Raw genomic sequence first — 27,997 nt, forward strand, 5'->3', positions numbered from 1 at the left:
CCTGGGCCCTGAAAGGCCACGTTTGTCTTGTTAAGAAGCTGAAAGTCTGTCTTGTACGGGAAGGATGGACTCAGGGGAATGACCTCATATTGCAAAAGAAACCATGAGGGCATGAGGACTGAAATTGACAGGGCTGAAAGCCAGTCATTTAGGAGGCTGTTAAAATGTATTCAACAGATATTTACTGAGTCCTCCCTTCTATGTGGCAAGTAATGTTCTCAGTCCTGGGGATACAGCAGTGGACAAAATAGGCAGAACCCCTGTCCTTTGTGGAGGTCAACGTGGCTGTGGTACAGACAAGATAAGGGCCTGAACTAAGCCTGTGGGGATGGAGAGGAGGCAGTGGATTTTAGAAACACTTAGGAGGGCCAGGCGTGGTGGCTCATGCCTGTAATCCCAGTACTTTGGGAGGCCGAGGTGGGTGGATCACTTGAGATCAGGAGTTCAAGACCAGCCTGGCCAACGTGGCAAAACCCCGTCTCTACTAAAAATACAAAACTTAGCCAGGCATGGTGGCATGCGCCTGTAATCCCAGCTACTTGGGAGGCTGAGGTGGGACAATTGCTTGAACCTGGGAGGCGGAGGTTGCAGTGAGCCGAGATTTTGCCACGGCACTCTAGCATGGGCGACAGAGTGAGACTGAGTCTTAATTTAAAAAAAAAAAGAAAAAATAAATATTTAGGAGGTAGAGGTGATGGCATTTGGTGACCCATTAGACTTGGGGAAAAGGGGGCTAGGAAGAATCAAGCCTCACTCCCAGGTTCCTGCCTTGGGCAGCTAGGTTAAAGCTGCTGCCATTTTCTGTATATTACTAAAATACAAAGTCACAATATCCCTTCTAGTGTGTAATGACAAGGCTGCTTTTACCCCATTAGTAGGGTGCATACTCTAAGTTCTTTTTCCAAGGTGGTGAAGGGTTTAGTCAATGCAATGTTAGAATCTTACCCCACTTGTGAACGCAAACTCTTCATAGAATTTGCCAGTAGCCAACTCTTGTCTCTGGTCAAAAAGCAAGTTTTCACTGTTTAAAACTCATTTATCCCATGTAGGGACTGAACCTATGAATACTTCATTAGAAAATTTGAAGACTTGGCCATACCAGGGCAAGGGCCTAACCTTATACCGTGTCCAGTGTCCACTGGGGGGAAGTCAGTGTAAGGCAGGTACCATTTGACACATTACGACTTTCTGACCACTAGAGCCATCCCACAGTGGAACAGACAGTGCCTGCTAAGGTCACTGCGCTCATGCTCTATCACTGAAATACTCAAGCCTGCTCTATAGGATCATGTGCCATCAAAACCAGACAAGACATTCTTGCATTGAATATGTTGGTCTGGATCATTTCTAAGGCCAACTCAGCAATCAGATGCATGCTCGTGTTTACAAGGTCAAGTCGTTACTATAATTACTTGATCTCTGGAATTTAAATGTATATACACACACATGCACACACACACACAATCAGGAATTGAGATAGCAGATCTGGGAATAAAATCTAGGGGACTTGCTTTTGGCCATCCACCTACTAGGCAGTCCTCAGTCTTCCTCATTGGTGGAATCTTGACAAATCCTGTGCTCAATTAATTCATGCTTCCATCATTAAATATCACTTTTGCCTAGAAATAACATACTTCACATCTAGGTCAGTTGATTATGGGAAACTCTGTTATTAGATAGAATCTTAGAATAAATGGCTTAGTTTCAGTTTCTGTAACCTTCGAAGACATGTGCAAGGATATGTAATGTATCTCTGTCTTTCCTCAGTTGAACGTAGCTCAAGGTGATGTTAAAAACAGAGAATGAAGCTTTCTGTAACTGGCATTCCACCAATAGATATTTCATATGTGCACTGCACAGTGATAGCTCATAGTGATGTCCTAAGATAACCTAAGAATTATGAAGTGTCCTTTGAGTCATCCAAAATCAATTAAATTAGTTTTTTTTTCTTTTTTTTTTTTGTGAGACAGGGTCTCACTCTGTCACCCAGGCTGGAGTGCAGTAGCATGATCTCGGCTCACTGCAACCTCTGCCTCCCAGGTTCAAGCAATTCTCATGCCTCAGCTCCCGAGTAGCTGGGACTACAGGCATGCACCACTACACTCAGCAATTTTTTTTTTTTTTTTTTTTTTTTTTTACTATTACAAAAGTTTTTTTTAACAAAAAGTCTAATATGAAAATGTACATGACCTAATTTTTACATCATAGTAAAACAGGCCCTATGGAGAGAGGACATGAGTTTCTCTGCTGAACAGCCATTTTTTATACTCATTCCAAGGCTTCTAACACGATGATACTATTTCCTTGTATTACCACCATTCCAGTATTGTTCTGTTGCCCACTAGTCGCCATCTGCACACATTCATCTATCACAAGATTCATAAAGGGATGAAATCCCCGCAGTATTCCTTGGACATGTCTGCCACCATTTAATTTCAATGATAACTTCTTGTCCATAAATCCCCTCTAGCCATCTGGTTAGAACATGATGCTATTCGAGATGTTCAACAAAAGGTGGCATTCGAGATCTTCAAGGAACGAAGAAGGGACAGCGTGGGGGTGACCAGGGGCCCGACCGCAGGACCGGGAGGCGAGTCGGCCAGAAAGAGGTGCAGTGGCTGCTGGCGGTAACCACGCCAACACGCGAGCTCTGCTGCTAATTTATGTATTTTTAGTAGAGATGGGATTTCACCATGTTGGCCTGGCTGATCTCAAACTCCTGGCCTCAAGTGATCTGCCCACCTTGGCTTCCCACAGTGCTGGGATTACAGGCATAAGCCACTGCACCCAGCATCAATTAAATTACTTTTAGTAAAATTAGCCAGGTGTGGTAGCACATGCCTGTGATTCCAGCTACTTGGGAGGCTGAGGCAGGAGAATCACTGGAATCTGAAAGGCAGAGGTTGCAGTGAGCTGAGATTGTGCCACTGTACTCCAGCCTGGGCGACAAATATTAAGTATTTACATGCTTATATTTACTATTTATGCTAACTTCTTATGTTTGATGACATTTGAATTACAAAATATTTTTTCTAACAATACACAATATCACAGAATTTGCTGTCATTAGGACAAGTATAGCTATTCATGAGAGTGACTGGCCTGCCCGTGATACTTGGTGTATATGCATTGAAGGGTGGGGTTTAGATTGTGGTCTTTCTAGAAACTAAAGAATATTTTTCACAGAGTTGTTGAGCTGAAAGCAACAACATAAGGATTATCATTTGCTGGATGAGTCAATAAATACTACTAGAGGTCATGTGACTTCCCAAGGCCACACATCTGGCTAATGGTACAAGTGTTTTTTTCTGTGGCCTCTTAGCATGACCCCACTTTTTTCCTCGTATGCTTATAAAATCCGGGCAACGTGAGAAGTCAGAAACACTGATGTAACAACTAGAACCAGTTTTAACTTTATTATGGTGGTATCTGTAGGCTTGGTGGAGGTATAAAAGCTCATGGAGGGGCCGGGCACAGTGGCTCAAGCCTGTAATTCCAGCACTTTGGGAGGCCAAAATGGGTGGATCACCTGAGGTCACGAGTTCAAGACCAGACTGGCCAACTTGGCAAAACCCTGTCTCTACAAAAATTAGCCAGGTGTGGTAGCATATGCCTGTGATCCCAGCTACTTGGGAGGCTGAGGCAGGAGAATCACTGGAATCTGAAAGGCAGAGGTTGCAGTGAGCTGAGATTGTGCCACTGTACTCCAGCCTGGGTGACAAAGTGAGACTCTGTCTGAAAAAAAAAAAGTTCATTGAGGAAAAAAATCTTAACAGTTTTCAAATAAACGTCTCTCTCTTTTCTCCCCCTCTCTTCTCCCCTCCCCTTCCTTTCCTTTCATTTTCAGAAAAAAAGGAGAAATTTGCGCATATGATAAGATGAAACCAAACACATTTCTAAAAATGTGCTTAGATCCTTTCTTTAAAAAAATCTGTCGAATATTTTCATGGCCTTTGCAAAATATAGTATAATCACTGAATACCTAAGAAAAATTAAATGTTGGCAAGTAAATGATACATATGACAAGGATTTTCTCTTTTAGGTCTATTACCTAGAATTTTAGTATTCCTCTGCAAATTAGGTAGGAACACTGTTACTCGGTAAAACCCTATTCTAATGAGATGATTCTGGGTACAATAAAATGAATTTTACGGAAAATTAGAAATTGATGGTCTATTCAGATTATTTTTGTGAGAAGAAGAGCAGTCTGTTCTAGTCACCTAATGCTAAGCTATGGAACATTTCTGCATTATACCTGTTTTCTAAGTGAATTTGGGTGTGTGACACATAGATACAAAAGGTTCAAAAATGAATCCTATGGTTTATCAGTGTTTTCCGCTTCGTAAAATTGCCATCACCCTCGTTACGTGACTACGTGAGAATGCCCCTCTTGGTGCTAGCTCTTGTAGGAAGAAGTGGCACAGGCTGTCCTGTCACAGGGTGTGGTAGGTAGCTCTGTCTCTGATTACCTACAAGTTCCTCGCACCAAAAGGAGGTTACCAGGTATTGCTTCCAGAAGATCTACAGAAAGCCCAAGGTATTGCCTCCTGTGGCCAAGGACGCAACACCACAGTGGTGCATTTTGTTTTATTTTAATTGATGGCTATTAAATGCACACATAGATATTATGACACAGTTACATGTCAGAAACAGGCGGTGCTCTTATCTCTATCTTCCAGGGACTGATATCATGTGTAATGGATTCTCCACAACTCAGGGGTCACACAGGCTCCATAGTCATGAGTGGCTGATGGATCTCATTGAGACCAGTGCCTTTCCCCCGTTAGAAATGGGATGCTCGCTTCCAGGTTCTCTCTTCACCCCTTTTGTGCATCCGTGGCTTTCTGCCTGATCACAGTTGTATAGTGTACATTGGTGCTTAATACCTATTTGTTGGATAGATGGATTTAAAATTATTTTCTAAGGTCCAGGAGCAGTGGCTCACGCCTGTAATCCCAGCACTTTTGGAGGCCGAGGCCAGCAGATCACCTGAAGTCAGGAGTTCGAGACCGGCCTGGCTAACATGGTGAAACCCCGTCTCTACTAAAAATACAAAAATTGGCCAGGCATGGTGGCTCATGCCTATAGTCCCAGCTACTTGAGAGGCTGAGGCAGGAGAATCACTTGAACCCAGGAGGTGGAGGTTGCAGTGAGCCGAGATCGCTCCACTGCACTCCAGCCTGGGCAACAGAGAGAAACTCTCAAAAAACAAAAACAATCTTTTTTTTTTTTTTTTTGAGACAGTCTCGCTCTGTCGCCCAGGCTGGAGTGCAGTGGCACGATCTCGGCTCACTGCAAGCTCTGCCTCCCGGGTTCATGCCATTCTCCTCCCTCAGCCTCCAGAGTAGCTGGGACTACAGGCGCCTGCCACCATGCTCGGCTAATTTTTTGTATTTTTTTAGTAGAGACGGGGTTTCACCGTGTTAGCCAGGATGGTCTCGATCTCCTGACCTCGTGATCTGCCCGCCTCAGCCTCCCAAAGTGCTGGGATTACAGGTGTGAGCCACCGCACCCGGCTCAAAAACAATCTTCTAACAGTAAACATCCTGGAAGTAATAATATGCTTTTTCAGGCATCTCTCTGGACTTTGGCCACTCTTGACCTTTGTGGAGTGGGTGTGTGGGCCATGTGTATACACCGTCAGTGGGGAGGAGTTGCCTTTGCTATGTATTGCTTTATAATCTATCCCCATCAGCTCTTGAAGAAAATACATCATTTTCACCAAGTGTGAAGGTGGAAATTTGTGCTGAAGATGTTTGCCTGGGTGGTTGGTAACACAGAAGCAGAGTGGGGATTTACTCATTTGTCTTGCATTTCTATGTCCACATGGACCCCTCTGTAAAACAAAGTGATATGTGTAAAAAAATTTCAGACCATGCAATACCTAAAGATATCTTAGTCTTTTCAGTATGCATTGCAAAATAGAATATTAAAGCCTAAGTACTCAGTAGTATGACTCTGTTGTTTTACAACGTGTGGCTTTGATACCTGGTGGTGCCACTTCCTGGCCTTGGATGAGCTGTACACCTCTGTAAACCCAACTTCCTCACCTATGAAACAGCTGCCTGGTTCAGCGTTAATGAAGATTAGTCAGTGACAGGCCTGGTGTGCTGAGTCCACACATAGTAAGCATTCAAAGAATGTTAATTCTCCCTTTCTTCTTAACCAAAAATACAATAAACAAAAAATAGTTTTTAAAACAGCTTTTTTGAGATAGAATTCACTTACCATGCAATTCACTAGAAATAAGGAGATTTGAATTTGAAGATTTGCATGGGAAATTTTTTTCATGATACCTTGTGCATGTCTACATATATCCCGATCATCATGATGTCATACCCTCGTCTCCCTCCCCCGTTTCCCAAATCCTCATTGTACCCTTTTTTTTTTTTTTTTTTTTTGAGACGGAGTCTCGCTCTGTTGCCCAGGCTGGAGTGCAGTAGCGCGATCTCGGCTCACTGCAAGCTCCGCCTCCCGGGTTCACGCCATTCTCCTGCCACAGCCTCCCGAGTAGCTGGGACTACAAGCACCCAACACCAAGCCCGGCTAATTTTTTGTATTTTTAGTAGAGACGGGGTTTCACTGTGTCAGCCAGGATGGTCTGGATCTCCTGACCTCATGATCCGCCCGCCTCGGCCTCCCAAAGTGCTGGGATTACAGGCGTGAGCCACCGCGCCCGGCCCTCATTGTACCCTTTTATACACCCATACACACACACACACACACGCACACACACATGCACACACGCGCACACACACACACTTTTCTGAAGCTACATATACCTTTTTTGTTTAAAAGGAAGAATCAAAAATGTTCAAAATGTAACTGGAGAGAAAGTGGGCCACTTTTGGAGTAAATATTAGCAATCACCAATGGGTCTGTGGGACTCCCAGGGACCCCTTGTGGGGTGGGGGACAGCTCTATTTTCAACGGGTGACTTTTCCACAGGAACTTCTGCAATGTCCCATCAACCTCTCAGCTGCCTCACTGAAAAGGAGGACAGCCCCAGGGAAAGCACAGGAAATGGACCCCCCTACCTGGCCCACCCAAACCTGGACACGTTCACCCCGGAGGAGCTGCTGCAGCAGATGAAAGAGCTCCTGACTGAGAACCACCAGCTGAAAGGTGAGCAGGGCTGGCCCCTGCGTGCCCCATTCATCCTGGGCCTGCAAGAAATGCCGTCCCTTTGCACTAAGGCTTGGTGGTGAGCTCCCTTCTCCCCGTTTCTGTAGGTGGTAGCGGGTGGGGAAGCACAGGGTTTAGCTTTTGGCAAGGCTAAATCTGTTCTGATTTTTACTTTTGGAAACAGGTAAAAATAAAAACTGTGTGTATCTCAAGGAAGTAGCATAATGATATTTAGCCCATTCAAAAGGAAAAAGAGGCTGGGCGTGGAGGCTCATGCCTGTAATTCTAGCACTTTGGGAGGCTGAGGCAGAAGAATTGCTTGAGTACAGGAGTTCAAGACCAGCCTGGGCAAGATGGCAAGACCTGATCTCTACAAAAAAATTAAAAAAAAAAAAAGCTGGGCGTGGTGGTGCACGCCTCTGGTCCTAGCTACTGGGGAGGCTGAGGTTGGAGGATTGCTTGAGCCCGGGAAGTTGGAGCTGCAGTGAGCCGTGATCGTGCCGCTGCACTTCAGCCCGGATGACAGAGAGAGACCCTGACTCAAAAAAAAAAAAAAAAAAAAATGGAAAAAGGAAGAAAGGCTGCTATGGTTCCAGAGTTAGTCCTAAATATTACCTTATTAAGAGAAAGCATCCTGGTATCTCAAGCCATGGCTTTGGGCAGGACCAGTGTTTGAATCTAGGAGTAGTAAGAACTTCCTTAGTTCCTAGTAACCATAGATATTTAGATATTTGTCCTGTAGTGGCGGTACCCAAATCAACTTTATCTTCTTGGGATTTTTAAGGACTAGAAATGATGTTCATCCCACTAGTCTTTTCTGTAAGCAAAAACCACTTTGTCTTTTTGCTGCTGACCCCTGGGCCGAGGCTAAGCATGGCATCTTTCGATTCAGAGCCATGGGGTCAAGTGGACTAGAGGGAGATTTTGTTCATCAAATCAAGTCCGCTTTCCTGGTGTGTGACTCCATCACTCTGAACCTCCTGCAGAAGCCATGAAGCTAAATAATCAAGCCATGAAAGGGAGATTTGAGGAGCTTTCGGCCTGGACAGAGAAACAGAAGGAAGAACGCCAGTTTTTTGAGATACAGAGCAAAGAAGCCAAAGAGCGTCTAATGGCCTTGAGTCATGAGAATGAGAAATTGAAGGAAGAGCTTGGAAAACTAAAAGGGAAATCAGAAAGGTCATCTGAGGTGAGCAGACCGATCCATTGTGATGTTTTCTTTTTTTTCCCCTTGACATTTGCAGTAGAATCTTACGTGTCTAGACTCCTAGATCAAAACCTTTCATGGTTCAGTCTGGATTGGTGTTTTGCCTGGTCTTGGAAGAAGTGCTTTTGCTGAAAAGATTGATTGCCCTATTAAGGGTCATGGATAATCTCTTTTAGAGGAAAGAAATTTGTAAAGCTTTGACCATACTGATTGTAGGCAAAAGAACAGTAAGGTTATAAATCATTGTATTGTATTCATTATAGATGGTGCAGATGGGCCTCTGCCTAGAACCAACAATTGTTTTTAGTTTCTGTCTTTGATATAAAAGATATGTTTAAAAAACCCATTACTCAGAATTTGTACTTGTTGACCTTGTCTGTTCTCTCAGTCTAAAATGGAGATTATTCACTTTACATTTTCCTTTTTAAAAATGTTTTGGAAAATGTCATGTTGTGGTAGGAGGCTATCGCATTGCCATACATGAAAAGAGAAAGAGACACATTTTTCTTGACCCGAAGAACCTGGAAAAATGTGCTCATACCTGGGAGTGGATGTCAAAGACGTTAGCAATGACACAACCCAGAACACGTTTGAAATCCCCACTGGGCGTGGTTTGTTAAGGAGGCCTCTGCTGTCCATGCCAAGTGTGGGGAGAAGGGGTGTGGGTGGGCATTGATGGGAGGAAAAGGGCAGGAGGTTGGGTGGTGGGAACTTTTTTCCTTCCTTTCTGGAATTTTAGACACAGCTTATGAGTCCACTGTTGCCAAAGTGTGGTTGATTATTTCTATAATATCAGATTATTCCAGCATGGCAAGGAAGGCTTGCTTTCTTGTCATGAAGTTACTTTAAATTTTGATTATTTGAATACAATAAATAATGTAAAAATTTCCATTTTAAATGTTATGTCAAAATAAATCGTGGGCTAGGCATGATGGCTCACACCTGTAATCCCAGCACTTTGGGAGGCTAGGATGGGCAGATCACCTGAGGTCAGGAGTCCAAGACCAGGGCCTGGCCAACATGGCGAAACCCCATCTCTATTAAATACAAAAATTAGCCGGGCGTGGTAGTGCGTGCCCGTAGTCCCAGCTACTTGGGAGGCTGAGGCAGGAGAATTGCTTGAACCCGAGAGGCGGAGGATGCAGTGAGCTGAGATCGCGCCATTGCACTCCAATGGGCGACAGAGTGAGACTCTGTCTGGAAAAAAAAATTGACAGGTAAAAGCTGGAATTTTCTACATTAAACACAGGGCATAAAGGTGTTGAGAAACTTCCTTGTCAGTAGGGGTAGGGGCAATTGAGTATCATGGCCAGGTCCTTAGTTTGATTTGTATTTGTTTTTTGACTTTTTTTTTTTTTTTTTGAGGTGGAGTCTCGCTCTGTCGCCCAGGCTGGAGTGCAGTGGCATAATCTCGGCTCACTGCAAGCTCCGCCTCCCGGGTTCACGCCATTCTCCTGCCTCAGCCTCCCGAGTAGCCGGGACTACAGGCGCCCGCCACCACGCCCAGCTAATCTTTTTGTATTTTTAGTAGAGACGGGGTTTCACTGTGTTAGCCAGGATGGTCTCCATCTCCTGACCTTCATGATCCGCCTGCCTCGGCCTCCCAAAGTGCTGGGATCACAGGCGTGAGCCACCGCGCCTGGCTTGGCTTTTTTTTTTTTTTTTTTTTTTGAGACAGGGTCTTGGCAGTCTTGAACTCCTGGGCTCAGGCAATCTTCCTGCCTCAGTCTCCCAAGTAATGGGGACTACAGGTGTGTGCCACTACACCTGGCTAATTATTAAATTTTTTGTAAAGATGGGGGTCTTGCTATGTTGCCCAGGCTGGTCTCGAAAGCCTGGCCTCAAGGGAGCCTCCCGCTTCAGCCTCCCAGAGCTCTGCGATTATGGGCATGAGCCCGTGGTGCCCAGCCTTAGTTTGATCTGTTCATTCACTTTACTCCTTGTCATCTCCAGGACCCCACTGATGACTCCAGGCTTCCCAGGGCAGAAGCGGAGCAGGAAAAGGACCAGCTCAGGACCCAGGTGGTGAGGCTACAAGCAGAGAAGGCAGACCTGTTGGGCATCGTGTCTGAACTGCAGCTCAAGCTGAACTCCAGCGGCTCCTCAGAAGATTCCTTTGTTGAAATTAGGATGGCTGTGAGTTTTTGGTTTTATTTTTGTTTTGCGCAAACTATAAAGCCTCAGCTGGAAAAATGAAACAAATACCACTTTTTCTTGTCAACACAAGCCAAGGATTGAGGAAATTCCAGTGTAGCAAAGATAAATTGGCTCTCATTTTCTAAGTATAGCATAATGCATGTAAGGGTTATCATAGCTAAAATGGAAAAATATTAATTACCTTTTATGATGAAAGCTGTAGTCTTTTTTTTTTTTTTTCCATCATGTCCTGGCAAATTGAACATTTTTGTGACCAGAAAAGGAAAAAACCCACACGAGCATGAACTTTCTGTTATTTTTCAAACTAGGTCTCAAAGCTGTATTCTGCAGTTCCCTTCAGGGAGCTGCAAACATATTTTAACAACAGAACCCTCTTTTTTGTTTTGAGACAGAGTCTCACTCTGTCCTCCAGGCTGGAGCGCAGTGATGTGATCTTGGCTCACTGCACCCTCTGCCTCTGGGGTTCAAGAGATTCTTGTGCCTCAACCTCCCAAGTAACTGGGACTATAAGCTCATGCCATCACACCCGGCTAATTTTTTGTATTTTTAATAAAAAAGAAGACAGGGTTTTGCCATGTTGGCCAGGCTGGTCTCAAATTCCTGGCCTCAAGTGATCCATCCGCCTCGGTCTCCCAAAGTGCTGGGATGACAGGCATGAGCCACCGCACCTGGCCAACAGAACCCTCTTTTCAAACAAAGTGGTATGAGGAACCCTGATATATTAAAAAGAAGAAGAGGAGAAAAGAAAGAGCAGAACTGCTCTGGTTGTAGATTGAGGGAGTGTCCTGGCTTTTCCTTCCCTTTCAAAAGCAGCTACTCAGGAGCCTCTGAGAATGGAGTTTGAAGCCATTGCTATCAAAATCAAATTTCTCTGCAACCCCAAATGAAGTGGGCTAAGCAAGGGGGCCCTAAGCTCTTGAGAAGCATCTGTTACAACTGTGCCTGGGCATAGGGGCAGCCCTATTAAAGAGCAGAGCAGGTTGATGCACCAGGTGGGGGCCTCTCCTTCATTGCTACTAATAAAGATTAGACAGGGAGATAGACAAGGGTAAAATCCTCTGTAGTATAGATGGTCACTTTCGATGAGTCAGAGTACATGTCTGATACAGGAAAAGGGACTGGTTGGGTGTAGTGGCTCAGGCCTATAATCCCAGCATTTTGGGAGGCTGAGGACGCAGGATCCCTTGAGCCCAGGAATTCTAGACCAGCCTGGGCAACCTGGCGAAACCCTGTGTGTATATAAAAAAAAAAATACAAAAAGTTAGCTATGTACGTTGGCACGCGCCTGTACTCCCAGCTACTCAGGAGGCTGAGGAAGGAGAATCACTTGAACCCAGGAGTTTGGGTGGCTGCAGTGTGCCATGATTGTGCCGCTGCACTCCAGCCTGGGTGACAGAGCAAGACTCTGTCTTTAAATTTAAAAAAAAAGAAGAGAAAAAAATTGTGTCCCTGGAAGAGAAAAATGTACATTGTAGACAAGTCAGGAGGAGTGGGGAGCAACTTGCAAAAAAGCTCACCTACTGGTTATATCTGAAATAAGAATGTCTGACTGACTTTGCTTTCTGATTTATTTGCCGCACTAGAGTTAGGAAACAGCTCTGAATAACCCTGCCATCCATGCCCCCTCATACATTTTAGAGGCCAAAATCAAGAGAATTAAAATGTCAATTGAAAGTCATATTTTGCCAGAGTACCCTTTCTGCAGGTGATCGAAGATTACTGAGACAGAAGTTTAACCAAAGAACCTTACCCTTCTGTCAATAACCGATAAGCTGCAGGAAACCCAACAGCATATGAGAAGTTTCCAAGTGAAGCTTCTTCCTTCAGGGTGCATGGTTAGCATCTCATTCTCCCTGTCAGATGAGTGACAGTTATTTTTAGTGTAAACATGTTTTGCACGCGTTTCTTCTGTGAACTGGAAAGCACTGCCCAAGATTTAGGAAGAATTATCAAAAATATCTAGAACCCCCATGACCCCAAGCAGAGAAAAAACATATGTATCTATGTTTTTTATAATAGATATATCTATATTTATATTATATAATGAATATATATTATATTCTATAATATATAATACAGAATATATTATACAATTATATAATTGTATAATATTATACAATTATATAATTGTATAATATATATACACTTATATATGTATCTATATTTTTATAATAGATATCTATATTTATATTATATAATGAATATATATAATATATTCTATAATATATAATATAGAATATATTATACAATTATATAATTGTATAATATATACACATATATGTATCTATACTTTTTATAATAGATATATCTATATATTATATAATGAATATATAATATATTCTATAATATATAATATAGAATATATTATACAATTATATAATTGTATAATATACATACACTTATATATGTATCTATATTTTTTATAATAGACATTATATTTATATTATATAATGAATATATATAATATATTCTATAATATATAATACAGAATATATTATACAATTATATAATTGCATAATATATATACACTTATATATGTATCTCTATTTTTTATAATAGATATATCTATTTATATTATGTAATGAATATATAATATATTGTATAATATATAATATAGAATATATTATACAATTAATATATAATTACATATATAACATTATATAATATAATATATATCTATATTTCTATATCTAAATATAAAAACATATTATATATATATTTATACATACATATCTAGAACCATCTTTGTGCATTTTTGAAGATTTTTCCTGGGAGCTTATTGGAATATAAATGTCTTTCAAATCCTGTGGGTCTTAGACTATCTTGTTCCCTAAGTGACCTGTGATGCACACAAATTTCTGATGGGAACCAACTTGGCCAAGATGGCGCTTTGTGAATCTCATTCACAGAAACTGCCTCTTTTTTAACTTTACCTCAGTGAGTTCTAGCATTTTGCATTTTAAAGGAAGGATATGTGGAGTTGTCACCAGCTCTGTATGACCTTAACCTTGAGAAAGAGGGAACTGCCAAGGAAAGAGAGGAGCAGATAAGCTTTCATGTTTACAGAGTCAGGTAGAATGTGTATGGCGAGAGGAAACTGACCTTCACGCCTTAGCTGGGATATTTATAATCCCGACAGGGTGTGCCAGGTGAGGGGAGGGTACGTTTCCATTCCATTTGAGCCACCCAGTTTAAACAGTGCACATCTGAATGTTTGGAAGGTTCCTTGGGTTGCATGTCACAAAAATTCATCTTTTGCCTTTTTCTTCTTTTGACAAAGAATTTGTCTTGCAGACATATTGTGTTAAATCCCCTGCATTTCTGTTTTTACAGGAAGGAGAAGCAGAAGGGTCAGTAAAAGAAATCAAGCATAGTCCTGGGCCCACGAGAACAGTCTCCACTAGCAGGTATGTGAAGGAAGACTCGGGCTGTCAGGCAGACAGGCTGGGCAGGCTCGTCACTGGGTGCTTGTCACTGGGTGCTTGTCGCCGGAGGTCAAATGTAGTGACCTGAGCAAGTAACTTCTTTATGATTTATACCAGGATCTTTCAAGAATATTTGGTTTGAATGCTATTTAATGTTGCAGCTCAAACTGGCAAAGATTAAAAACTGTTTGGTTCCTGTTTGGCTCACACTAACTGCTCTGTTCTAGTGGTGTCTCACCTCCAGCAGATGAAAAGTGAAAGCAAACTGGTTCTCAATCAAGTCAGTGATTTGTCCCTAATCAAAGACATGTTTGCTCATTGATTCCCCGGTGCCGTTTGACCCAGACCAGCCTGCCCAGCTTCCATAAGTGAAATATTTTCATTTTCTTTTCCCTGCTACTTCCCAGTTATAAGCTGGCATGACCAATACTGGAACATCTATTGTAACAATGACTGATAGCACTCTCAGTCATTGTGGGTGTCGCCTGAAAGTGCCCACATTTCTTATCTGTGGAGTCTCAAGTGTACCTGTCCTATGTAGATGTGAGGAAACAGACATCTTAAATAGTGGCGGGGCCTTGGGGAGGGAGGCAGACCTAGAACTGAGCGCCTGAACCTCTTGACTCTTCACAAGCAGTGCTCACCAAGGAGACTGCTAGCTCGCCTTCTGCAAGCTGCTTGCTCCTGTAATCATCTATTCAAGACACAATTGTCTGAAAAGAACTCTAAGGATCTCTTTTTTTTTTTTTTTTTTTGAGATGGAGTCTTGCTCTGTTGCCCAGGCTGGAGTGCAGTGGCACCATCTTGGCTCACTGCAAGCTCCACCTCCCAGATTCACGCCATTATCCTGCCTCAGCCTCCTGAGTAGCTGGGACTACAGGCGCCCGCCACCACACCCGGCTAATTTTTTGTATTTTTAGTAGAGACGGGGTTTCACCATGTTAGCCAGGATGGTCTCGATCTCCTGACCTGGTGATCCGCCCACCTTGGCCTCCCAAAGTGCTGGGATTACAGGTGTGAGCCACTGCGCCCGGCCAGGATCTCTTATCTCATAGTTTTTTTTTTGTTTTTGTTTTTTGTTTTTTTTTTTTTGAGATGGAGTTTCACTCTGCCACCGAGGCTGGAGTGAAGTGGCGCGATCTGAGCTCACTGCAACGTCCGCCTCCTGGGTACAAGCAATTCTCCTGCCTCAGCCTTCCGAGTAGCTGGGATTACAGGTGGCCGCCACCACGCCCAGCTAACTTTTTGTGTTTTTAATAGAGACAGGGTTTCACTATGTTGACCAGGCTGGTCTGGAACTCCTGACCTCAGGTGATCCTCCCGTCTCAGCCTCCCAAAGTGCTGGGATTACAGGCGTGAGCCACTGTGCCAAGCCATCTCATAGATTTTTAAAACCTTCTTTGTATAACTTGAAAAATGTGCATATAGAATGACTTACAAAACGTGAAAAAAATTGTCTCCCATTATGTTTCTAAGCTCTTGTATAAGGAAGAAAGTAAGTATTAGATAATATTCTTTCGTCAAACAGAGTAATTGGCATAAACGAAAGTAATTCCCCTTTTTGGTTAAAAATTCTTCACGTTTCCCCCAAATTGCTTTTTTAATATTTAAAGATGTTCCTGGAAGTAGTGGGAAATAAAAAAGCCCTGGTTGAAATATCAAAGCCACTTCCTCATCTTTCATATCCAGATGCAAAGACCGCTTCCTCTTTTAAGCCACATGGCTATTTTTAAAATAACAGCTCTGTACCATTTGTGAGTATTGTAATTAGTCTGAGATTGATTTCCAGGTTTGGAGTTGGAGCTTCAGAGTCCTGGAAACTGGGATTTAATCCTGGCTGTTTATTAGCTATGTGAACCCGAGTCGGTGACTGAAAGAGTAGCTGCCGTTAGCATTATCATAGTCATCCCTCATGTTCTGGAACAGTGATCATGATTCTGTTTGTCACTGATATGTCTCTTGATTTAGTCAGATTTTGAAATCGAGAAAAATACTTGACATATCAACAGCGCCTCCATTTCTCTGCTGTCATTATTTGAAACCACAAGTGAAAAAGGTTTTCTCCCCTTGACTTAAGCTGTGATGGTCTCTGTTAACTTGGAGAAAGGCCAGTGGTCTGTACAGTGTGTCTTTAACTTTTGTCTTACTGCAGTCCCCTTTGAGACTAGATCTCTGGAAAGCTTGGCACCTTCAGCCACGGCTGCCTCTGCTGAACTGTTCCATGGGTTTTGTGGTCTGGTGTCAGGTACACAGTGACTGTTTGGAGGAAGTGGGTATGTGCAGTGTAAGGCTGGCCTCTCCAGAACCTCACTGAGCCTTCACACCTTCCCTAGGAAGCAGGGAGGAGCTTGGCACTGGGGGTCCCAGGACCAGCTGTGCTTGTTCACTAGTTGAGAATTAGTTGGAGAATGTTCTGGAAAGCAGTTCCTTTAAGCTGGTCCCAGTTATATTGGGTTACTCTCTTCTTAGGCTTTGGAATTTTTCTGATGAAAACCTTTTAACCTTTATACTGAACAGGGCATTGTCTAAATATAGGAGCAGATCTGCAGAGGGGGCCAAGAATTACTTGGAACATGAGGAGTTAACTGTGAGCCAGCTCCTGCTGTGCCTAAGGGAAGGGAATCAGAAGGTGGAGAGACTTGAAATTGCACTCAAGGAGGCCAAAGAAAGGTATGAAATGGGTTAACTTGAAATATGTGTTTTTTTAAAACAGCTTTCCTGAGATATAATTAAGATACCATACAGTTCACCCATTTAAAGTATACATTTCAGTGTTTTTTAGAATATTCCCAGGATTGTGCAACCACTGTTAGTTACTACAGTATAATTTTAGAACATTTTTTTCCCCCAAACAGCACTCACTGTCTGCTCCTCCAAGCAATGTGCTTTCCGTCTCTATAGACTTGGCCATTCTGGACATTTCGTATAAATGGAATTATACAGTCTGTGGTTTGTTGTGACTGGCTTCTTTCACGTAGCGTGATGTTTTTGAGGTTCATCTACAATGTAGCATGTATCAGTACTTCCTTTTCCTTGCTGAATAACGTTCCATTATCTATATACACAACATTTTGTTTACTCATTCATCAGCTGATAAACATTAGAGTTGTTGCCACTTTTTACCTATTAGGAATAATGCTGCTATGAGCATTGTGTACAAGTTTTTGCTTGGGTATGTGTTTTTAATTCTATGGGGTATATCGTTACGGGTGGAATTGCTGGGTCATATGGTACCTCTATTTCATATTCTAAGGAACCAGCAAATCATTTTCCAAAGCAGCTGCGCCATTTCGCATTCCCACCAGCAGTGCATGAGCATTCCACTTTCTCCACGTCCATACCAACGCTCGTTTCTTATTGTCTTTCACTTTGACTTCAGCCATCCTAGTGGATGTGAATTGGTATCTCATAGTTCTGATTTGTATTTCCCTAGTGACAGCGATGTTGAGCATCTTTTCATGTTGACCGTTTGTTTGCTTTGGAGAAAAGTCTATTCAGAGCCTTTGCCCATTTTTAAAAATTGGGTTATTTGTCTTTTTATGTTGAATTATAAGAGTTCATTTTACATTCTGGATACAAGACCCTTATTAAATATATGATCTGCAACTATTTTCTTTTCTTTTTTTTTTTTTGAGACGGAGTCTTGTTCTGTCACCCAGGCTGGAGTGCAGTGGCGCAATCTCGGCTCACTGCAAGCTCTGCCTCCTGGGTTCATGCCATTCTCCTGCCTCAGCCTCCCGAGTAGCCGGGACTACAGGCGCCCACCACCACGCCCGGCTAATTTTTTTTTTGTATTTTTAGTAGAGACGGGGTTTCACCGTGTTAGCCAGGATGGTCTTAATCTCCTGACCTCGTGATCTGTCCACCTCAGCCTCCCAAAGTCCTGGGATTACAGGCATGAGCTACTGTGCCCGGCAGATCTGCAACTATTTTCTCCCGTTCTGTGGATCATCTTTTCACTTGATGGTATTATTTGCAGCACATTTGTTTTTATTTTGATATAATACAGTTGATCTCCTTTTTCTTTTGTCACCTGTGCTTTTGATGTCCCATCTGAGAAACCGTTGCCTAACCCAAGGTCACAAAGATTTACTCCTATGTTTTACTCTTAAGAATTTTGTAGTTTTGGCCGGGTGTGGTGGCCAAAACTACAGCTGGCCACCGCACTCCAGCCTGGGCGACAGAGCAAGACTCTGTCTCAAAAAAAAAAAAAAAAAAAAGAGAATTTTGTAGTTTCATCTCTGACATTTAAGCCTGTGGTCCATTTTGAGTTTGTTTCCATGTATGTTGTCATACAGGATTCCAACTTCATTAGACTCTCAGTTCTGTTTCATTGATCTATGTTTGTCCTTATGCCAGTACCACAATGTCTTGAGTACTATAGCTTAGTAGTAAGTTTTGAAATCAGGAAGTGTATTAGCCCGTTTTCATACTTATATGAAGAACCGCCTGAGACTGGGTAATTTATAAAAGAAAGAGGTTTAACTGACTCACAGTTCAGCATGGCTGGGGAGGCCTCGGGAAACTTACAATCCTGGCGGAAGGCGAAGGGGAAGCAAGGCACCTTCTTCACAAGGCAGCAGGAAGGAGAAGCAACGCAGGAGCCACTACCACACACTTAGAAAACCATCAGATCTCATGAGAACTCACTCACTATCACGAGAACAGCATGGGGGAAACTGCCCCCGTGATTCAGTTACCTCCACCTGGTCTTTCCCTTGACACGTGGGGATTACGGGGATTACAATTCAAGATGAGATCTGGGTGGGGACACAAAGCCTAACCATATGAGGAAGGAGTTAACTGTGAGCCAGCTCCTGCTGCGCCTAAGGGAAGGGAATCAGAAGGTGGAGAGCCTTGAAATTGCACTCAAGAGATAGTGCCTTCCAACTTTGTTCTTCTTTTTAAAGACTGTTGGCTCTTCTGGGTTCTTTGCTGTTCCATAAGAATTTTAGGATCAGCTTGTTAATTTGTGAAAAAAGCCAGCTGGGATCTTACTAGGGATTGCACTGTGTCCCCAAATGATTTGGGGAGAATTGCCATCTTCAGGATTGCGTCATCGCACAGATAGTCTTGCTGCGTCTTTTCCAGTCTGAATGCCTTTTATTTCTTTTTCTTGCCTGATTATCCTGTAAAAAAAAAAAAGGGTTACGTAGAAATGGAAGGGCAGGCATCCTTGTCTTGTTCCTAATCTTGGGAAAGCTAAGGCCCCACCTTTGTCATCACTTTCAGAGGTTCCTGGTGTCACTCATGCTTGAATGTCCTGCAGTTCCCACAGTGTGAATCTGGTTGCTTCTTGGCTGTCCCTACTGTTGGCTCAAAGGTCGGCCTTCTTGGGCTGGTAAGGCCCCACTCAGACCTGTACTGCCATATTTTCCTACTATTATTTCCTCTCCCTTTTTCTTTGTTCCTGTAGGCACATGGCTTTTTGAAGGTCCTTTTAGTAGAGTTTGGGCTAGGAAAAAAATTACATGCATCTGTTCAACCCATTATCTTTAACAATAGTCTCTTGTTTCATGTGGATTGGGATGGCTTTCCTGTGGTTATGATTTGGTGTTAAGAATGGTGTTACTTTTTTTGTTGTTGTTTATTCGGTGACTTTTAAACTTAGCTGTGTCCTAAAAGGAAAAGTCTTTCCTTCTCTAATGGATTCTTATAAATGAGATACCATGTTCATGGAACACACATGCATCCATATGTGTAAACACACAAACAATTTCAGAAACATTGCTGCATAGTACAGTTGCATGAAAACAAATGGTGTTCAAGATGAGTTTCACTTGCCTTTTACCTCTGTGTGTATTTGTCTGTGAATCAATTATAGCCAATTTTAGGATGAAAAATAAAATTAATGCTAATATAGTGAATGTGTAGAGATTTTGAAAACCCCTGATCCTTTATCCCAATTGTAAACAATGTTCTTTTTAGTACTTCTGTAATTGCTATTTCTCTTAAAGCCAAAGAGAAAGTAACTTTTCTACCTTCTGTGATTTTCCAGAGTTTCAGATTTTGAAAAGAAAGCAAGTAATCGTTCTGAGATTGAAACCCAGACAGAGGGGAGCACAGAGAAAGAGAATGATGAAGAGAAAGGCCTGGAGACTGTGAGTCCTAAGATTCCATGGCCACTGTCACATTCACACACACGAGAGTAGTCCAGCCACTGAATTCAAATCTTGTGATGGGTTATTTGCTTTAGAAATATAGAAATCATGTTGATATTGAATATTATCTATCTATTCCTTTTATATGTCCTTGTCCTGGTCTGTGTCAATTGTAGCAAGATGTATTTCTTTTTTGTTGTTATTGTTGGAGACGGAGTCTCACTTTGTCGCCAGGCTGGAGTGCAGTGGCACAATCTCAGCTCACTGCAACCTCTGCCTCCCAGGTTCAAGCAGTTCTCCTGCCTCAGCCTCCCAAGTAGCTGGGATTACAGGTGCCCACCACCACACCCAGCTAATTTTTGTATTTTTAATAGAGAGGGTTTCACCATGTTGGCCAGGATGGTCTCGATCTCTTGACCTCGTGATCCTCCCACCTCGGCCTCCTAGAGTGCTGGGAATACAGACGTGAGCCACTGCGCCCAGCTGTGAGATGTATTTCTGTCAGTATTCTACAAAACCATTTCTTATGTCTCTTCTTGACTGGTTTCTTCTCCTCAGTCCTTCAATGAAGAAGCCTACTGTAGGAAAAGGAATGTTGTCCACTTTATAATGAGATCATTTGAGGATATGACTCAGAAACTTGAGGGAGAATTGAAAGATTTGGGTTCTATCCCATTACTGGTTTGAATAAAGTAGTTTGAAAGGAAAAGGTTCAGTGTTGTCTTGTTCAGTGTTGTCTGGTAATTGAGAGAGGTGCCTTTGAGTCTGCAGAGAGTCTTCAGCTTTGGGAAGTTAATGAAGCCATGCAGGTCGATAGCCATAGGGGCCCACATGAAAGGCATTTACATAAAATACTCACTTTAGGTAATTAATTTATTCAACAAATATGTACATTGAATGCCTACCATGTGCCAGGAGACTGAGCCCTTACTGTTGAAAGAAGAGAGAACATTTAGAAAACAGATGAGGAGACCACCAGTGAATAATAGTTCCCTGTTGACTAAAACGAATTCAACAGCCAATAGCAGGGAAGTATGGTCTTTCAAGGCATCAGAAACTCATTTACAAAAATTATAGAGCTACCAGGAAAAAGGCTGCACAACAAAAATAGTTGAGTAAACTAGAAACATACACTGGGAAGAGAGTATGGGGGCAAGTTGTTAGCTGGATAGATAGGACCGTGCTTTGACACCTCTGTGGTCTGTGATCTCTGAACCTGGAATAGGGTTCATTTTAATAGCGATAAAGTCATTATCACAGTGCATCCAAATTGATTAGTTCATGCTTTATTAGGAAACAGAAGTTACCCAAAACTTAGCAAATCTAAGTACCAAGTATCCAAAACATTCTTTTCCTACACGATGTTTGGGATATTGTCAAAGTTGGATCAATTCACCAGCCAGTCTTAATTGGCTACTAATGGTTCAGCCTGTTTTCTCCCAAAGAGGTTTGTTTAATCTCTGATGATAATTGTACACATATGTTTGGGATTTCCCGTATGATAGGTTGGAAGCGAAGTGGAAGCACTGAACCTTCAGGTGACATCTCTGTTTAAGGAGCTTCAAGAGGCTCATACAAAACTCAGCGAAGCTGAGCTAATGAAGAAGAGACTTCAAGAAAAGTAAGAATGCGAGAGCAATTTTATCCTCCTTTGAAATATATATTTTTACAAAGTATACTACTATATAAAAACATAGTTTTTTTAAACTATGTTATGACTAAAAGAAAAATAGACACCTAATTAAAATATGAATTCAGAAAATACTAATGTTCCAGTTAATGTGTGAGCATGAAATACTTGTAAGATTAGGGGTTGGGGACTGGAGAGCTTTAATTCTGCCATTTAGGGGCATTTGTTAAATGTATGAGCCTGTGTAAGATCTCTACAAAGCTGTGAGCTAGTTTTCCTGTTACTGACTTAAGCTGATGACATTGATGTGAGTAAGCATAAAGAAAGATGAAAAGAGCATAAAGATCTTGAGTGCCATTTATTTGGAAAAAGGTCAATTTCAATTTGTTATTTCAATCAGTTAATTTCAGGCTAACACGTAGATTGAGAGTTTGGCATTTGCTTGTTTCTCTTGATGTAAGAAGTTACCCAAAACTTAGCAAACCTAAGTTGATGTTGTTCTATTGGATTCATTGGCAAACATGTTTCTAGCACAATATGGAGGTGTGTGTGTTTTCTTGAGGTTATAATTCCCAACACTCTGTAGTATTATGGTAACGTGATACAACATGGCAGCTACAACTAAGGACTTTGGACAAACAGACCTAGATTTGACATATGAGTCTGCAACTTATTTGTGTTGGGCAAGGTATTTATTTCAGTTCTCTGAGCCTGTCTTGTCATTTGTAAATTGTGTGTTATAATTTCTTCTATATACATTGTGTTAAATGATATGTCTAATGCGCTGGGCATTAATGCTTTGTGCGTAGCTGTCATTTATTTGTGTTATATTGAAATCCTCTTTCTGATCTTTCAGAAGACTTAGGGGAACTTCCTTTTTCCCTTATTGAATCTTTGTCAGAAACTAAAGTCTTTGCAATTGACAGAACCTATAACTTTTTTTAATATAAAAGATATCCACGCATCACTACATGAGAAGCACCTTAGCTAATTACTACTGTGGTCTGTGTTTAAATACTAAAAATGTATCTATATGACTAGTTAAAACAGTTATTCAAAGAGGACAGTATTGCATGTGAGCTTAGATCTGTACTTTTTTATGTTCAGGTGTAAGGGTTCAGAAATATGGCCAGGTCTAGTGAAGAAGCAAGGAGGATTATGTATTTCATTTTGCATTCATAAACCCTACAGCCCTAAAATTCTTGTATTGTACATAACCTTGGGGTTTGTTTAAAAGCCACTGCGATGTAAAGGAGCATTGTTTATCCTCATGAAACCTTGACCTTTCTTAGGTGTCAGGCCCTTGAAAGGAAAAATTCTGCAACTCCATCAGAGTTGAATGAAAAGCAAGAGCTTGTTTATACTAACAAAAAGTTAGAGCTACAAGTGGAAAGCATGCTATCAGAAATCAAAATGGAACAGGCTAAAACAGAGGATGAAAAGTGAGTATGTTGAGTCAGAAGGGCGGCAACGGGGCAGAGGAGAGAGAATCATCTTTTTATACAGATTGGAATTCGGATTTGAGAATAAATTTTAAAAAATTTCTTTTTCACTTATCTGAAGGAGTCCTAGGAGACTTCTCAGAGGGGATAAAGTTTAAAAGTTTTGTCATAATAAAATTATGCTGATTGTTTGCACTCTGTCTTGATTTTTCAGAAAAGATTTTTTTTGAGAGTAAGAAATGCTAGTAGGTGGTGGGATGATAAAGGTAGGCGAGAAGATTTTTCTACTTGAGTGTTCAGAAGGTTGGGAGGCAAGACTGTAAGTTTCTATGATATTTTCCCCAGGATTCCATTTTTTAATATCTTTTTTAATAGGTCCAAATTAACTGTGCTACAGATGACACACAACAAGCTTCTTCAAGAACATAATAATGCATTGAAAACAATTGAGGAACTAACAAGAAAAGAGGTATTCACTGAAAAAAATTACTTCCATATCTCCGTAATAAACAGAAACTGTTGAACGTTTTGTATATAAAATAATTGCATGAATCCTTCACTAAATCTGGTTTCAAAGGTTGTTTTCCAGTGTATCATTATTTGTTGCATCTAGAGTTTATAACTTCTGATGTTCCACATGTGTGTAATGTGCTTTATTGTGTACAAAGATGGTGTCAATGTCCTATGGTCAGGGATTAAGCGCTTGCGTATTTCTAAGGTTAGGTTTGTAGGAGAGCTAAGAGCATGGGCTTCTGTGGGTAGGAAGGGCCATCTGCTTTGGGGAATTGTGCAAGACCAGCGTGCCTGCTGTCAGTGAATTTGGGACCCTGGAATCATCAGCCTGCAGTTTAAATTCATAATAATGGGCCAGGTGTGGTAGCTCATGCCTGTAATCCCAGCACTTTGGGAGGCCAAGGCTGGAGGATCATTTGAACCCAGGAGTCTGAGACCAGCCTGGGCAACAGGGAGGCCCTATTTCTACAAAAAATAAAGAGTTAACCAAGTGTGATGTTCGTGCCTGTGGTCCCAGCTCCTTGGGAGGCTGAGGCAGGAGGATCACTTGAGCCTAGGAGGTCAAGGCTGCAGTGAGCTGTGATCACGCCACTGCACTCCAGCCTGTGACAGAGTTAGAACCTGTCTCTAAAAAAAAAAAATAATAAGTAAATTAGTAATAATGCCAGCATGGTGTGATAGTTTAGAGACCACAGAAGCTTGTGAATTAGAAGGGATCTTTGAATTTTTAGCCTTGTAAATATATTCTTTGTTTTTCATTTATTTTCTTTTAAAGAGGAGGTTTTGCCATGTTGCCCAGAATGGTTTTGAACTCCTGAGCTTAGGCAGTCCACGTGCCTCAGCCTCCCAAAGTGCTGGGATTACAGGTGTGAGCCATCATGCCCAGCAGTAGTGTTCCTCTCTTGGACCTAATAATTTTAAATTTAAAACATGTTTCTTCTTTTCCACTGACTTCAGGAAGTAAGAGTAACAAGTGGAAAAATAACAGTATCAACGAGTCACAGCCTTATCAAGATTGGAGTTTGTTATTGTATCCCTGATTTTGGTGTTATCTTCTTTTTTTTAGGAATTCATTATTTGCAAGCCACAACTTAAATACAACTTTCTGAATAAGTTAGCACTGCTGATTAACAGACTGGTTAGAGCTGATACATTTTTTAGATCTCGCTGTGTTGCCCAGGCTTGTCACCCACTCCTGGGCTCAAACGATCCTCCCACCTCAGCCTCTCAATTCCAGGCATGAGCCACCACACCTGGCCAGAGCTGATAATTCAAAAAATAAACCTTTTCTAATATTTTACTAAAATAGGCAGAATTATTTCAAAACCATTTCTAGAATAAATGTTTCTTTTTCAGTCAGAAAAAGTGGACAGGGCAGTGCTGAAGGAACTGAGTGAAAAACTGGAACTGGCAGAGCAGGCTCTGGCTTCCAAACAGCTGCAAATGGATGAAATGAAGCAAACCATTGCCAAGCAGGAGGAGGACCTGGAAACCATGACCGTTCTCAGGGCTCAGGTGAGGCACCTTCCGAAACGCCAGCTGAGCGAGGCCAGCCCTGACTGTATTCTCGCATTGGAAAGTGATGGTGTTTAGAATGTTTATAATTTTCTATTTTATATTTTTTTCACCCGTGAATGTATTAAAACTTTAAAATTGAAACATTTGGAAAGTGTTCAGTGGCTCTTATCTGTTCTACATTTAATAGGTAATTGGATTCTTTCCAGTTTGTGGCATTATGATTAACGTTGCTAAGACATTCCTGTGTGTGTTGCTCTGTTCACATGTGGATATTTTATATTTCTGTTGGGTACACACCTAGGAGTGGAGTCGCTGGATCATAGGCTCTGCATGTTATTCACTTTTAACAGGTAATGCCAAACAGTTTTCCAAGGTGGTTGGACCAGTTTTCCCTCCCATCAACAGAGAGTTTCCATGGCTCTACATCTTACCAACACTTCTATTATCAGTCATTTTCCTTTAACCACTCTGGAGGGTATATAGTGGTATCTCATTTAATTTGCATTTCCCTGATGACTAATGGGAAAGAGTACTTTTTCAAGTGTTTTTGGCCTTTGAGATATCCTCTTTTGTGAAGTGCCTGATCAAGCCTGCCTTTTTTTTTTTTTTTTTTTTTTTTTTGGTTTGGTTTGCCTGGCTTTTTTTTTTTTTCTTTTTTGAGGCACAGTCTTGCTCTGTCGCCCAGGCTGGAGTGCAGTGGTGTGATCTCGGCTCATTGCAACCTCTGCCACCTGGGTTCAGGCGATTCTCCTGCCTCAGCCTCCCATATAGCTGGGACTACAGACACATGCCAACATGCCTGGCTAATTTTTGTATTTTTAGTAGAGATGGGGTTTCACCGTGTTGGCCAGGCTGGTCTCAAACTCCTGACCTCAGGTGATCCACCCACTTCCACCTCCCAGAGTGCTGGGATTACAGGCATGAGCCACTGTGCCTGGCCTGGCTTTTCAAAAAAATGTAATGACTTCTGTATATACTGCACATATAAGTCCTTGTCAGTTATTTTTGCCTTTTCACTCTCATAAAGGTGTCATTTGAGGAACAAAAGTTCTTAGTTTTAAGGTAGTCCAGTATATCAGCCTTCTCATTTATAATTAGTTCTTTTTGTGTCCTGTTTAAGAAACTTTTGCTACCCCAAGGCCAGGAAGATATTCCCTCTGTTGTCTTCTGAAAATTTTGTTTTACCTTTTACATTAAGATGTACAAACCATTTGAAATTGGCTTTTGTGTATAGAAAATGAAGTAAAGGTAAATATTTATTTTTTTCCTATATGAATATCCAGTTAACTTGGCACCATTTAAGCCATCTTTTCTTAAGTGCTCTGCTGCCCTCTTCAACATAACTTGTGTCCATGTATGCATGGGTCTGTTTCTGGATTTTGTTCTGTTTTATTGGTCTACTCATATATCTTTGCTCTGGTACCATGCTGTCTTATTATAAAGTATCAAACTTTTTTTTTTTTTTGAGACAGAGTCTAGCTCTGTCACCAGGCTGGAGTGCAGTGGCACAATCTCGACTCACTGCAACCTCCACCTCCCGGGTTCAAGCCATTCTCCTGCCTCAGCCTCCCAAGTAGCTGGGACTACAGGTGCACACCACCATGCTCAGCTAATTTTTGTATTTTTAATAGAGATGGGGTTTCACCATGTTAGCCATGATGGTCTCGAACACTTGACCTCATGATCTGCCCAGCTGAGATTATGGGCGTGAGCCACCGCGCCCGGCCAGCATCCAATTGAATGGTTGGATCATAAGTTATGTCCATTTCTCAGTTAAATAAATATTACCAAGCTGTCTTCTAAAAATGCCTAACCAAAATTATACTCTCACCAAAAGATAAGCACTCCTGTGTCCTCACATTCTTGCATTATTTTAAAAACCTTGGCCAATATGATGAACATATGATTTTTAATACAATAATGTCAGCAGTTTGTTATTCCCTACATACAGACTCATTATCACCAGCTGCCCAGAGTGGCTGACCCCTGTGAAATGCAGCCAGTTGACTGGTACTTATAGCTTTAGTTTTATTTCTACAGGAATAGAGCCTCAACCTGCATTCTCAGCTCTTCAGAGCATTTCCTTGCTTGGGCAACCCATGTTATTGGCTTCTTCCACTCTGCTGCAGTCATGTATTTTCACGCATTCTAGACAAAGACATTTGTTTTCTCTTGATGGATACTCTTGTTCATTCATTCAATAACTTCTTTTTTGAGCACTTATAATATGTCAGACACGGCCGGGCTTGGTGGCTGACACCTGTAATCCCAGCACTTTGGGAGGCTGAGGCAGGCAGATCACAAGGTCAGGAGTTCGAGATCAACCTGGCCAATATGGTGATACCCTGTCTCTACTAAAAACACAAAAATTAGCCAAGCGTGTTGGCAGGCACCTGTAGTCCCAGCTACTCGGGAGGCTGAGGCAGGAGAATTGCTTGAACCTGGGAGGCAGAGGTTTCAGTGAGCCAAGATCACGCCATTGCATTCCAGCCTAGGTGACAGAGCGAGACTCTATCTCAAAAATATATATATATATATATATATATATATATATATTTATTTATATATATATATATAATATATTATATAATATATAATTACATTATATATATATATATATGTCAGACACTGTTCTTACTGCCTGGGATATAGGAATGGACAAAACAAAGACTCTGTTCTTACTTGCTCCAAGCTAGTAAGTGACAGAAGTGAGACTAAATCCAATTTAAGTAATACTCCAAAACAGCCATGATCCATCGCCGACACTGTGAGATGCTGAACCACTCACAATTGATAGGAAATCCCTTAAAATGATCTCTTTATTACATACTTTTAAGTAACTATAGTTTTGATAGAATCTTTAGATTTTTAATTTTACT

At 41.6% G+C, this 27,997-nt stretch overlaps 2 protein-coding genes across 12 annotated transcripts in view; one reads left to right on the forward strand and one right to left on the reverse strand.

Annotated features, from left to right (window-relative positions):
- The window catches only part of OPTN (optineurin), a 37,250-nt gene that overhangs the window by 3,037 nt on the left and 6,216 nt on the right, over positions 1 to 27,997 (forward strand). For 4 of the 11 annotated variants that reach the window (XM_054436291.2, XM_054436292.2, XM_054436290.2 and 1 more), the window contains 10 exons: positions 6,949 to 7,125; positions 8,112 to 8,314; positions 10,286 to 10,468; positions 13,823 to 13,896; positions 16,432 to 16,584; positions 19,913 to 20,015; positions 21,521 to 21,636; positions 22,938 to 23,087; positions 23,463 to 23,556; positions 24,957 to 25,115. In XM_054436291.2, coding sequence (XP_054292266.1) covers positions 6,960 to 7,125; positions 8,112 to 8,314; positions 10,286 to 10,468; positions 13,823 to 13,896; positions 16,432 to 16,584; positions 19,913 to 20,015; positions 21,521 to 21,636; positions 22,938 to 23,087; positions 23,463 to 23,556; positions 24,957 to 25,115 — 1,401 coding nt within the window. In that variant the 5' untranslated portion in view covers positions 6,949 to 6,959. The remainder of the gene's footprint in view (positions 1 to 6,948; positions 7,126 to 8,111; positions 8,315 to 10,285; positions 10,469 to 13,822; positions 13,897 to 16,431; positions 16,585 to 19,912; positions 20,016 to 21,520; positions 21,637 to 22,937; positions 23,088 to 23,462; positions 23,557 to 24,956; positions 25,116 to 27,997) is intronic. The other 7 variants (XM_054436298.2, XM_054436299.2, XM_063669559.1 and 4 more) reach the window with 2 other exon arrangements.
- On the reverse strand, positions 2,269 to 2,457 carry LOC129006551 (small nuclear ribonucleoprotein G-like). The gene has a single exon (XM_054436303.1). The coding sequence runs from the start codon at positions 2,455 to 2,457 to the stop codon at positions 2,269 to 2,271; it is 189 nt and encodes a 62-aa protein (XP_054292278.1).

The sequence above is a fragment of the Pongo pygmaeus genome, chromosome 8 (genome assembly GCF_028885625.2).
Source record: "Pongo pygmaeus isolate AG05252 chromosome 8, NHGRI_mPonPyg2-v2.0_pri, whole genome shotgun sequence".
NCBI classification, from domain to species: Eukaryota; Metazoa; Chordata; class Mammalia; order Primates; family Hominidae; genus Pongo; species Pongo pygmaeus.

Excerpts from the sequence above, each read along its gene's own strand:
- LOC129006551 (XM_054436303.1), bottom strand. The coding sequence starts at position 2,457 with ATGGACAAGAAGTTATCATTGAAATTAAATGGTGGCAGACATGTCCAA.